The sequence below is a fragment of the Triticum aestivum genome, chromosome 3A (assembly GCF_018294505.1).
Source record: "Triticum aestivum cultivar Chinese Spring chromosome 3A, IWGSC CS RefSeq v2.1, whole genome shotgun sequence".
NCBI classification, from domain to species: Eukaryota; Viridiplantae; Streptophyta; class Magnoliopsida; order Poales; family Poaceae; genus Triticum; species Triticum aestivum.
In genome coordinates this window covers 690,807,161-690,820,529 of record NC_057800.1, presented here as the reverse complement: position 1 = coordinate 690,820,529, position 13,369 = coordinate 690,807,161, and the positions used below count along the sequence as shown (strand labels likewise).

At 45.9% G+C, this 13,369-nt stretch overlaps 1 protein-coding gene across 1 annotated transcript; it reads right to left on the bottom strand.

The window, feature by feature from the left end:
* Positions 1–7,263: 7,263 nt before the first annotated feature.
* On the bottom strand, positions 7,264–9,664 carry LOC123059149 (laccase-19). Its single transcript, XM_044481787.1, has 2 exons — positions 9,492–9,664; positions 7,264–9,125 (listed from the first exon to the last, which is right to left on the bottom strand). Exons 1-2 carry the CDS (start codon positions 9,594–9,596, stop codon positions 7,461–7,463), a joined length of 1,770 nt encoding a protein of 589 aa, XP_044337722.1. The 5' UTR covers positions 9,597–9,664; the 3' UTR covers positions 7,264–7,460.
* Between the last annotated feature and the right edge of the window lie 3,705 nt (positions 9,665–13,369).

The window sequence follows — 13,369 nt, the reverse complement described above, 5'->3', positions numbered from 1 at the left end:
GTTGGAGCCCTCTCCTTCAAAACCCACCTCACTTTCACCATGCGTCTACTATGACAAAGAAATGTTCATGTGTTTTTTTTAATAAAGAAATGTTCATGTGTTACTATGCGTAGAAGGCGAGAAATACCACGAGCACATTACAACAAGTGCTAAAGTGCCTCTCGCATATCCCACCTTCCCATTAACCATTGTGATTCTCTAACATGCTTAAGTTTTGACAATTAAATGAGGAGGGAAAATTAAAGCACTCTCAAAGTGAAGTAAATCATATGATCTGATAGTTAGCTGTATTTTGTTTTAATTATAAGAAAACATCGTACTGGGTCGATGAACCCCTTTCTTCGATGTAATCTCATAAATAATGCAAGAGAGCCATGATGGCCTTCCTTAGAAAAACACAATGCTACCCAAATCCCACTCCAATGCCTATTGCAACAGGTAGGACAAAAAACGATCATAATCAACCTAATAAAAAGGCGTAAGACAAAAATAGATCTTAATCAACCTAACTGAATTCCCATGTGTTGCCACGAAACAACAAAAAATAGGATAATTAAATAAATATTCTAATTGGGAAATGTGCATCGATTCGTTCATCGATCTCCTCTAGTTCTCTTGCTTGGCGACGTCACCATGAAGCTCATGCGTGAGCGCGAAAACACCCGAAGTTCGGGGGCTCTTGTATGTAGCAAGATCAACCGGGCCTATTTTGTGGTGGTCGACGCGCGTCGGCACGTCCATCTTCATCTCTTGCCGCATTGGAGATGCCGGGAGGACTGGTGATGGGAGAGATGGTACCGCCAGAGAAGAGAAAAGAAGAAGGCGAGCAGGCAAGCCGATCATGTGTGTTACTTTTTTTTCCTTTCCCCTCAACGGGTGATATGTGTGCAATTCAAATTGGCCACAGGACAATAAAACATATAGTATACCATTATTCAAACATATAGCTCTCATCATGTATACTTCTCCAAGCAAGCTCACCTTCTCCTCCTCCAATCATTCATCCATGCACGGGAAAGCAGAAAGGAACTCTATTCTTCGTCCGTTGGCCGTGGCGGCATTAGTGATGTCCGACCACCTCCCCGCCCTGAGAGTGTTCACTCTAACACCAGCTCAGAGTTTGCCAAGTGAATCCACCGTGCCTCCGTTTCACTGAGTAATATGGAGTATGATTCAACTATATTTGTTTAATCTAATTTTTAAAAAATTTGCAATTTCTAAGCATGCAGTCCGGATTCCAGCTAACATAACCTACAAAATATTGTGTTTATTCTTACGGAAAAACAACACTGAACTAATTCAGTTGCAAAATGTTGTATTTATGCATCCTATGCAATTGAACCATTTTGCTTTTTCTTTCTTAATCTCACAAAAGAACATGTACAAGGAGGCATGATGAAAAAGGAAAATTCTTTATACCCAATATGACAGGGTCAGTCGTACGCTCACATCAGAATTTGAAAACTAAAAGTACATTATGTTGATATGGTACAGATAACCAATCTACTCATGTCTCCTTAGGCCTTGTACAATGGGAGATGCTTAGGGAGGTGCTTAGAAAAATAAACCGGGTTTTTCTGAAGCACCGGTGCCTATTTCTATAGAAGAGACGCTTAGTTAAGCGTCTACCCTGTACAAATAAGCACCGGTGCTTAAGGAAATCCTGGTTTATTTCTCTAAGCACCTCTCCTAAGCACCTCCCATTGTACAAGGCCTTATTGAACCTTTCCCATCCCACTCATCACACATACTATATCCCCCATTTTCAGTTCACAAAAATGAATATATGTTTGCACTACCAGGAATACCTGGGGCCACTAATCCATCACCAGCTTCAAGATGATACTGCTATTTTATGTAGCTTATAAGATAATGAACAAAAAATAACTGCAAGTTCCTTATACTATGAAGTTAAACCAACACGACTTGATCCATCAATACAAAAAAAACTGAACTTGTCACCGACGAAAGTGGAGAGGGAGAAAAGTACTTACTTCCACGATATTTTTCAACAGCTTGTGTCTTTAGCTATAAGATAATAAGCGACCCTAAACTCGATAAGATCATAAGCTATAACAATTATTAGCTAATAGTGGATCAAATATTAAGATTTATTGATCCATAAATGTTTCCAAATCTGGTTCATGGGTTCATCTCGAGAATATTCAGAGGATATTTGCCATGGCGTTTCGATGCCTTCAACCAACGCTCCTGAAAATTCTGTAGAACATCATGAGCTGTTGGATCATCAATTTAAATGCAAGTCATACCATGGTTCCCTAGGGCCGCGGGCATCATCTGACTGCAAATGGAGGACAAGGATAATTACTTTCAGTTTCCCTAAATAAAACTTTCAGAACAACAATTCAAATTAACACTAAGCATAGGAGAAGATGTAACTATTCTTCCTGTCTATTATGATCTCATTGCAGTGATTAAGAACCAAACATAACATAAGTTTCCTACTCCTGTAAAAAAATAGACTCCAATAGCTGTTACATGAGAAGCTGCAAAAATACACAAGTACACGACAAAGGAGTCAGACACTTACAACAAAGTTTGGATAGTAAAGTTTGAAGCTTGCCCAGGTATGTCGTAGCCTCTGATAAAAGCAACTATTTTTCTCCTATCAGCTCGAGCATCAACATCCATGACAACTGTTTTCTCGTGATGACTATAAGCTTTCTGTTCTCTCAAACAAAATTTGGACTACTTCTCTCAAACAAATTTTGGACAATAGTGAGAAATAGTCTCTGAATATTATCTACTCTCTCAGTCCCAAAATACGTGTCTCAATTTTTTACTAACTTCAGTACGAAGTTGTACTAAAGTTGAGACACTTATTTTGGGACGGAGGGAGTAGGTCACAGCTGCATATTTAATTTCAGATGATAACCACAGATATAATGGTGAATTTTCAGCACATATTTAATTTAAAAATCTGTGAACCTTGGCCAACGGGGATGTAGGTACCTTGTTTGGGATAGCTTAATCAGCCCAAGGCTTCTTCAATAGTCGGGCGCGAAGATCTGGGTGCTCAGGCGGCTGGTAAGCCAGACAACTTCTTCATCTACAAATAGAAGAGATAGTTTGTTTCTGTTCATCCAGCTCGACTGAAGATTGGAGGAAGGAAAGAGAAGGGGAAAAAACAAAACCTCGGTGGTGCAGAACAATGGCAAGCATGGGGTGGAGCATCCTCGTCGAGGCCGTGCTGGCCGGTCACCGGCTAATGTCACTGCTCTGTGCAGCCATGCTCGCCTATGCCTACTCCTCATGCACATCAAGTTGTCGACCTTAAGTCCAGCCTGCTTCTTTTTTGCTCTTTCCAACCAACTTCTTCACCATCTCCAAGTCTCCATCAATTAATTTTCTGTCCAGTTATACGCACAATAATAATTCTCAGCTATGTTAAGGTGTGAGGTTGTCAACTAATTGACGAACATAAACTATATGCAACTCAAAAGCAGAGTGTTCAAAATAAGCAGAGAGGCACAGTTAACATTGATATTGAATTAATGAGTCTCTGCTGCCAAGTCAACCATGTGCATACACAATAGCCTCTTATAGGACGAGGTGAGTACTAACCCGACCTTGTTTTTTAGAGCATGCAAATTGCTTACAATATTTATTATAGAAGGAGAAAGCAAGTAATGTTACAAGAGAGCTGTCGTAATAATAGGAACACCAATAATACATCACTCCTAGATACAAATGGAACTACTCCCCCATGCAGCAACTCCGGTTCCTCTGGCCAGCTTCCAAAGAAGCATATCAGATAAGATTTGAGTGGTCACATATTAGTGTTGGCAAATAATAAAGGCTCCAGCCGGTTAACATGACCAGAGAATCAAAACCTCACCGCTTCTTCTTTGAAATGAGGACCCTGCTCGTGATCCACCACTCTACCAAGACATCAGAGACCAAGGGGAGGATGATGGTGTTCTTCAATCAGACATCCTCAAGGCAACAGTGCCGACCCTGCCTCGAGTAGATGCATTGCATTAGTAGTGAGATATCTAAGAAGTATGGCCAGCACAGTCCTTGCATTGGTCGCAGAGGAAACACACTAACCCCGCCATTAGAGTCAAGGAATGAATGGTATTGAGATATATATCTAAGTACATAGTGTATGGTAATATGAAAATGTTGAATGCTGAAACCCCAACAAAACAGTGCATTCACACCTAGAATTTTGCTTCCAAAGTAAGTTATCTACCTATCCTGCTCATCCACTTAACGCACCACTCTATTAGCGATACTACCTAGAGTGTTGGTCTAGTTCCTCCAGCAATGGTAAATTAAGAAGAACCCAAGAACTCCTGCAAGTGTAGGATCAAAATGTTGATGTCATCTGCAAGTGCAGGATCAAAATGTTGATGTCATCTATAGGAAATTGCTTTCGAAAGCCTGTATGAGCGGAAAAGGGGGTGTTGTTCATACCTTAGATGGATCGGCCTGAGCCTTCTTCAAGAGGTTGGCGCCGAAGCTCCTGGTGATTGGGTGATTGATCCCCGTCGGTAGTTGGATCTTGCTGTTGCAGTGAACAAGACAAGATTCAGTTCAGTCCAAAGAATGGAAGAACAAAAAAACAGAACATTATTCGATCCTTGCGCTGATTTTCTTACCCGTCGAGGACGTTCACGTGGAGAACGTCGCCGATGTCCCCGAGCACCCGTCTGTTTCCTCTCACACAGGGGAGGCCAGCGCTGGCGCCGGCGTCCTTCTGCTTCCCTGTCGGGCCTGCGGCACCTGGACATCACGAACGAGAAACATGAGTAAAGATCAAGGAATTGCTAGTTGACACACGAATCGGGCAAGAAACTCTCTCGCATCAGACTGTCCTGGTTGGAAACATTATTAATGAAAATTTGGTCTTGACGAATTAGACTATGAACATCAGAACTCAACTGAAACAAAGCCGTGAGAAACCTAACGGCGCAGCCAGGACCGAATCGAGAATCCCTAGAGCGGTCATTTCCCATGCAGCGCGGCGAGAAAGAGAGATTATGTTGATGGGCGGACAGGCGACTCACCTCTGTTGGCTGGCCGTGGAGCGACTGCCGCGTGCTGGTTATGCGCCTGGTCGCCATGGGGATTGTCCCAGCGAGGTGCTTCCGGCGAACCCTGCCCCCGATTCCTCTCTGCTCCTACTGCTACATGTTCTCTGGTGGGGAGGAGGTGCGATGTTGACTTGTGGAAGCCCTAGAACGGGAAGGGGCAAGACGTTGGACGGAGGAGGCATGGAACTGTGGTCCCGTGATGGCGGCGGCGGCGGCGCCATCCCATAGCCACAACCTAGCAAAAATATCAAGGAGGATAGGATCGAGAGAGGAGTTGGCGGCGTACTGTTTTTTTTTCTTTTTCGAGAGAGGAATCAAATGACCCATTCTCATATAATAGTAATGATTTATGATTGATCAAAGATTGATCGTGATTTATTCATTTCCATATAAAAGTTACCAAATACTACCCAATTTTTTATGCTTGATTAAAGATTGATCATGAATTATTCCTTTCCATATAAAAGTTACCGAAAATTGATCTTATTGGCATATAAAGTTGGTTTAAATAGATCGTGGGTAAAATTCCGTTATTTGTTTCCTTAAAATTCGTTATTTTATTTCCTAAAGTAAATTGCACTGATGGGAGGAATCAGTTGATTTAGGTAAGTTAGGAAAGTTAGACCTGTGATCTTTTGTATCTTAGAAAAGTGTTGGTTTACAAGGAAAGAATGGAGACGAAAATAAACCCGTAGAAAAGGGGTGGGGGGGGAGGGGGGACGAAAAAACCAGAAACGACAAAAAAAACCAGACGAAAGTGGTGGGACTATTTAACCAACTCGTCCATTAGGAGTAGAGATTTCCCGCAAAAAGAATAGTAATTAATCATAGCGATTGACACAACCGCCGGGTCTTGCATTATAAAGGGCAGCATCATTTGAAGAAAAGATATGTGCAAAGGAAAAGACGCATTCATGCAGAAAGTACGATACAACTAGATCCTTGACATGCTCTCAAAGTAGCGGCGAATAAGCCAGACAATGGTTTCTGAAAACAAATAGAAAAATGTCAAAACGATGGGTTTAACTAAAACGATCGGTAGTGAAAGTCATTAGTTGAAAATTCAACAGGACCAAAGGGATATTTCAGATAGACTTTGTGTCCGCTGCTGTGTAAATTCAAAGTGATAAAATTAAGGTTAAGAAGCCGGACCCTACCTTTCGCGATCACTGTCTGTACCTGAAAAATTCAGATAAGTGATTCTTATGCAAGGCCCGGGCTACCCACGGCGTGTATCTGTGAGATGACCCGAACTGTTTAATCCATTCAAAATACTCTTTCATGGATTAAATCTAGGACATCGTTTATGACATGAAAACTCCTAGCCTTTTCAATATTTACTCAAAAGTAGCGGATATAAACACAATAAACACATACCCATCCTCTCCGTGAACTTTACATAATTACGATGCAGATAACCAACACTAACATACAAATAAACACGTCGACAAAGAGTAAAGTCATAAAAAAACAAAGCTATGTTTGTTTTCCGATAAATGACATTTAATTGAATTGACTTATCAAGATGATACAATCGCATTGAAAGAATGTCCGGCCTCTGTGTTACATAATGCGATCCCACTTGTAGAGGTATATCACTTTTTCCCATGTACAAACCAATTACAGAGTTTTGACGAGGGCTATGCAATGGAAAGTACCCACTTTACGTGATCATGTTTGCGAATTATGGCGGATCAGCAGCCGAGAAAGTGCGCGTGCGGGCTGCAGCTTGCTCCAAATCCCCTCCTAATTTTGTGATCCAACTAAAAAATTTCAAATGCATCTAGATTCCACATTTACTTCTCAAATTTTCTGATTTTTATTCCTTTCTTGAAAAGGACGTGGAACCCCCTGGCTTCTGCATCGTTATGAGGCACATAACCATTCTTATTATTTATTAAGCAAAGTACATAACAAATCTAACCAAAGCCGAAATGTTACAAGATATGAAAAGTAAACACATAGGGCTAAGTCCACTTCTTCTACAACACCTGTCATATTTAGTTATCCTTTTGGTTTGCAATATGATTTGGGACAGTTGGATTTAGATTAAACCATCCGGGGAGGTTTGAGTTTGACACACTTATTTCCGACACTGAATCCTCTAAATATAGGATATTATTTGTGATATCAGCCAGTTCGTATATACTTCTCTTTAAAATGTAGGTTTGAGTTTGACAAACTTATTTCCGACAATGAACCCTACTGGACCGACTTACAGTTCACACATTACAATGGGGAAATAAAATTAAAAAACAATATCAACTTTTACAGTAAGAATCATCCTCAATACAATGAACAATGAATGTGTGCATCTTCATTTGTTCTTATTTTGCACTAATAATAAATAAATTCAGGGCACAACTTCGGCACGCACGTCCTTACCCAGATTAATTAGCTCTATGGCTGAGTGAGGCCATTGGCGCCACACCTCTTGAATTCTGGGGGCGGCGGGGGCAGGCTGGTCTCCGGCGTTGGCCCGTTTTCCACGATGAACGCTGTCGCCATGCCCATGATGATGTGGAACTCAAAGTGGCAGTGGAGGTACCACATCCCGGGGTTGTCGGTGACGAAGCGCACGGCGGCCCAGCCGGTCCTGGGCACCTGCACCGTGTTCCTCAGCTGTGGGTTGTGGTAGTTGAACTTCTTGGGGTCCGTCTTGGGGTTGTAGTTGCCGAGCCCTGTGGCGAGCACGAAGAAGTCGTAGCCATGGAGGTGCATGGGGTTGGAGTCGCTCTGCAGCAGCGCCGTGCTCTGGAAGATGATCTCCACCGAGGTGTTGTACCGGAACCTCCGTAGCTTGGTCGCCTTGAACGTCGGCTCGAGCGCCTTCTCCAGCGGCCCCGGCGGGATGAGGGAGCGGTCGGTGTAGTTGTACGGGTGCGGCGGATGGTCGGGGAGGTCCTCCGTGTAGAGGCCACTTGTCCGACCGTCGTAGTATCTCTCGAGGAGCGACGCATTAGTCGGGTGGCGGAAGGACACGTTGTTCATGGTGGCCACCACGATGGTCTCGGGACTCCGCCCACGCTCGCATGTCTTGTTGGTGCCGCGGCAGATGGAGCCGAGGCCGAGCGCGAAGAAGAGGCGCTCGTCGACGTGCATGGGAACGCGGTGGCGGTCTGGGTGGGCGAGGCCGGTGAGGTTGCTGTGGAAGTAGTAGGACGGCATGGTGTTGTGCTGGCTGGGCATGAGCGGCGTCGGCACCGGCAGCCCGTTGTTGTTGTGGGAGGATCCGGCGTAGCGGACGAGGCCGCGAGACACGAACCCCGGGATCTGTGGGTCAGGCTCCGGCGGCTGGTTTGCGAGCGCCACCATATGGTAGTGCGCAGGCGGGGCATCAGCGGCCATGAGCACGTCGATGGCCTCCCCTGGCGCGACGGTCACCATGTCCGTCTTGTACGGCGTCAGGTAGTACCCGTCGGCGCCCACTACCGTGAATGTGTGCCCAGCAACCTTGAAGTAGTACTCCGAGAAGAGCGCCGTGTTCACAATCCGCAGCAGGTACGTCTTTCCACGCACCACGTCAAGGACGAAGCTCTCCTCCGGCTTGCCAGAGCAGTTGCTCAGGTCGCCCAGCTTACCGTTGATGGTTGCCGACAGCGGGTTGTCGTCGAAGTTACCGTCATGCATCCTCCGGTCGAGCTCGACGAGGTCAAGCTCCCACCACTCGCCGATGATGATGGGCACGTCCTTGGCGGGCGTCGGGAACGGGTACCTTCCGCCCTTGGGGCGGATGATGAAGGCGCCAGCCACGGTGGCGCGGAGGCAGGTGACGTGGGCGTGCCACCAAAGCGTACCGACCTGACCGGTGACGTTGAAGCGGTACACATGCTCGCCGCCAGGAGGGATGGGGCATTCGGTGACGAAGCCGGCGCCATCGGACCAGCAGCTCCTCATCTGCCGGATGCCGTGCCAGTGGATGGTGAGCCCGTGAGGGAGACGGTTGATGACGTGGACGACAACCGTGTCACCGTCGGTGATGTCGATGGTGGGGCCTGGGAGCTGCCCGTTCACCACGTAAATCTTGGTCGTGTTGCACAGGTGCGTCTGGTTCATCTCGTGCACCTGAACATCATCATTAATCAAATACGTAACTGATTGGTCAACAGGTAACTAATCAAGACGGTACCTTAAGCTGTGTGCTAAGAAAACTCGATAGCTAGTGACGGTTCATAGAAAACCATACACAAGTAAAACTAGTTTTCTTTTTGTTTTCATGATGCACATCCAGCCTAAGATTTTAGCCCATAGGCGCAAAGCTAGTTTATTATCGTCACGACCTTTGAAAGCAAACCTTTTTAGAGCGTTCCTTTGAAAGTAAATCTACCGAGAAGTGATCAAGAACATGACTTGATTAACCAGATAGATAGATAGATAGATAGATAGATAGATAGACAGAGAGATAGATAGATAGATAGATATTGTACTCACGACAAAGGTGTGTTCCACGACCGCCGCCTCACCGCCGGCCGCCGCTGCGAGAGCCGCAAGGACCACGGCGCAGAACATGGTTGCCGCCATGGAGAGCTTCTCCATGCCTGCTTGCTCTGCAAACTCGGGGCTATGCCACTCTCGATGGGTGGTTAGCTAGTTAACTCGCTGCTCAATGGAAGGATGGTTTGCCAAGCCTGTGCTGCGGCCTATTTATACACTCGATGGACAAGGCGTCGGAACCCTACGGCCGTTTGCAATCGTTGACTTGACCAGGCTAATCAAACCAAGCAACAGGAAACGCCATGTGTTGATATCATGGATCACGTACGCAAGCACAGTAGATCACTCTGCTACATTTCATGCAAAAGTAATAGGTAGGACGGCTAGAGGCGAGGCTTCATGGAAACGCCGTGATGTGAAGGGAGATTACAGATTAGCATCATTGGCACGTAGAATACCTTTTGTTGTTGCGCCGGTAAGAGGCCAGCTAACCTTTCGCCTTTGATAATCCAGAGAGAATGACAAGTCAGTCACGGCTATGTAATTAAGCCAGAGCTTGGGCGACCAGACTTCCAAGCCGGCGTCACGAAAAAAAAGTGCAGTGCGCGCTGAGTTAACGCGGGAACGAAAGGCGTTCACCGGATCAAATCACGGACTCTATCCGTCTTCAAAAAGTTAATCTAAGTCAAATAGCGCAAAGTTTGGTCAAATTTGTAGAATAAACTACCAACAATGACACGAGCAAATACAAATCATATTTAGTTATGTATTCTTTGAGTTAATTGTGTATTTAGTGATTATAATTGTTAATTTAATCTATAAATTTGACTTAATTAGGTCATCTCCAACAGCAACCCATAAATTTTCTTCTGCATCTATCCGCGGACAGGGGAACCAGTCCGTGGACATGGATATGAGATGCCATCATCCGATCGTAGCAGCATGCATTTTAAACACATTTTCAACAAACCGTATGAAATTCATGCAAACATGGCCGGACTTCATATAAACATACCGGATTTCATACAAACTGGACGAAAATACTTACATTTTGGACATATTTTAACTAAAAAGCATAAAACTATGTGCACGTACAGTCGCATGCAGCTCCACTCCCATGTCACAAATACACTACACTAGTCTACGGCTGGCCACAATGGATCTCTTTGTCATCCCCATGTCTGGCAGCCCACTCACCGGACTGTCGGGAGCCCCAGAGGTATACTCTTCCCCCGATCTTCCCCATGTCCGGCTGCTCCGGTCATCGGAGTGGCAGAGGGAGTGCTTCAGCCAAAGGGGATGGGGGCGCCTCCGCTTCCGTGGATCCCGGGCGGAGGTCGACGAGGGGTTGTGCAAGCCGGCGACGCGCCAGCAGTGGCCTTCCTGGGACTCATGCGGCGACGCCTCCCGTGTTGTACTTTCCCTTGATGTTGGCAGCCTCCCATGGATATGCCCTCTAAGTAACCTAGTTGGGTGAACATCATCTCACAGTGTTTAAGTGTTCATGAAAGTTAGGCTTGGAGGATCTACAACTGGACCCTATACCTGTCCCAAACGCCCAAACAGGTTATATGGTCAGTGTCTGGATGGAAAAACACCACCAAACTGGGTGTCCCATGTCCAGTCTAAACGTCCGGACTGACCATCACTTCCAATATCCAGTCCAAACCTGGGGCGTATATCGGACGCCAGGACGCGGGCGTCATGTCATTTCTGGCCCACCCGACCCTACATAAATTGGACACTACCTGCACTTCAAACGAAACCCTAGTTGCATTTCTATAACACCCCGGATGTAACTTACCATATTTGTACTCCAACTCTTGCCATTTTCAGCTCTAAGTTATGAGATTTGTGGTTGGGTTCTTGTCTTTGTTTTGCATTTTGTTCATGTCATGATTTTCATATCATGTCATCATGTGCATCGCATTTGCATACGTGTTTGTCTCATGCATCCGAGCATTTTCTCTGTTGTCCGTTTGGCAATCCGACACTCCTACGTCCTCCGGCGTCCTTTTTGTCTTTCTTCGTGTGCGGGTGTTAAACCTTCTCAAAATAGACCGGGATTTGCCAAGCGGCCTTGGTACACCACCGGTAGACCGCCTGCTAAGTTTCGTGTCATTTGGAGTCCGTTTGATACTCCAACGGTTAACCGGGGAACCGTAAAGGCCTCGTATGTGTTGCAGCCCAACACCCCTCCAAAGTGACCCAATAACCCATCCAAAACCCCTCCATCCTCTCGGTCATTCGATCATGATCGCGTGGCCAAAAACCGCACCTCATTTGGACACTCCTAGCTCCCTCTACCTATATAAACACCCCCCCTCCAAATTTTCGCGGATGAACCCTAACCTCCTCAGCGTCCGGACGCGTCCGCGCCGCGTCGGACACGTCCGCACTGCACCCGGGCCGAGCCCCGCCGCCGCCTGGATCGCCTTGGAGCCGCTCCGCCCCACAGGTCCCCGCCGGCGCACCGAGCCACCCGGCCGAGCAAGCACTTCGCCGCCCGCCGGCGACCCACACCCTCGTCGCCGGCGCAAGCACTCCGCCGCCCGCGCGCCGTTGTTTGTTCGCCGGCGCCGCCTCGCATCGGCCACCACCCGCCGACCTCCCCGACCTCCCCGCTCGTCGCCGGAGTCTTCAGGCGCCGCCTCGGTGTCCGCGCCCTCGCCGGAGTCGCCGGAACACTCGCCGGAGCCAGATCCACCCTGCCTGGATGAGATCCATCGGGAGTCCAACCAAACGCCTCCCCTCGTCCAGATCCACTCCGTCCAGGAACCGCTCCATCCCGTTGACTTTCGCGAGGGTATATTTCCACTAAGTCCCCAGATCTGTGATATTTTCAAGCATTATTCATCATGCCATAACTCCTCATCCGTAGATCCATTTTGCATGCATCATATATCAAAATGTTCATCTGGATGTGCTATTCATTTTGTTCCTTTGTGCCATGCTTGTTTGGGTCCATCTTGATTCCCAAATTGTTGATACAAGAGTGCTATAAAATGTTAGGTGCTGATTCTTATCAGAGTATGAGCATTTGTCGTTTTTGCTACATTTGTTGTGTGCTGTATATGGGAATGAGCTCTACATGTGTTTTGGGCTATGCCATGACATCGTGTATGCCATGTATTTTTGTGATCAAGGTGGTGACTAGCACATGCATGAAAGTAGCTCTCGTAATATTGATGATTTCAGGGACTTCAAATTTCACTAAGTCATTTCCCTGCTGTTATTTTTATGCCATGTATTCATGTTGCTACAGAGAGATCCATGCTTCTTTTGAGTATGTTCAGTAAGGATGATTTGGACATATGGTTGTGCTCTATCCATCCATGCCCCTGTTTGCATTTATGGAGTGCCCTAGAATGACTCAATCTTGCTCTATTTTTGCTATAAAATGTTCCTGGCAGATTGTTTACGTGTTAATCAATTTTGTCAAGGTTGTTGTAGTTGATCCATGCATGCTATGAGATTGTTCTTGCCATGTTTAGCTTCTTGAACATGTCTTCTTGTTGTATATATGCTTATCTTATCATGCAATGCCTTGTGTTGAGTGAATCGACCTCGCAAAGATGCCTTCATAATTCTGTTTATGCCATGCTCAGTTTTCTGATAAGTCTGAATCTGTTAACGAAACTTGCTATGTTTACATGGGTGCCATCATATCTTCTGATCCTTTTTGGCTTATGGTCAGTAAGGAACTTTTGTTATATGCTTTGGATAGATTCATGCCATGCCTTTTATTGCTATGTTCTGTTCCTGTAGCATGATGTTTACGTGCTCTAAACATTGCTTCCTGATGTTAAATCCTGACATGTTAGTATTTTCACTAAGTCTTGATGCTGATATCTTTTGCACTTTTGCCATGCTTG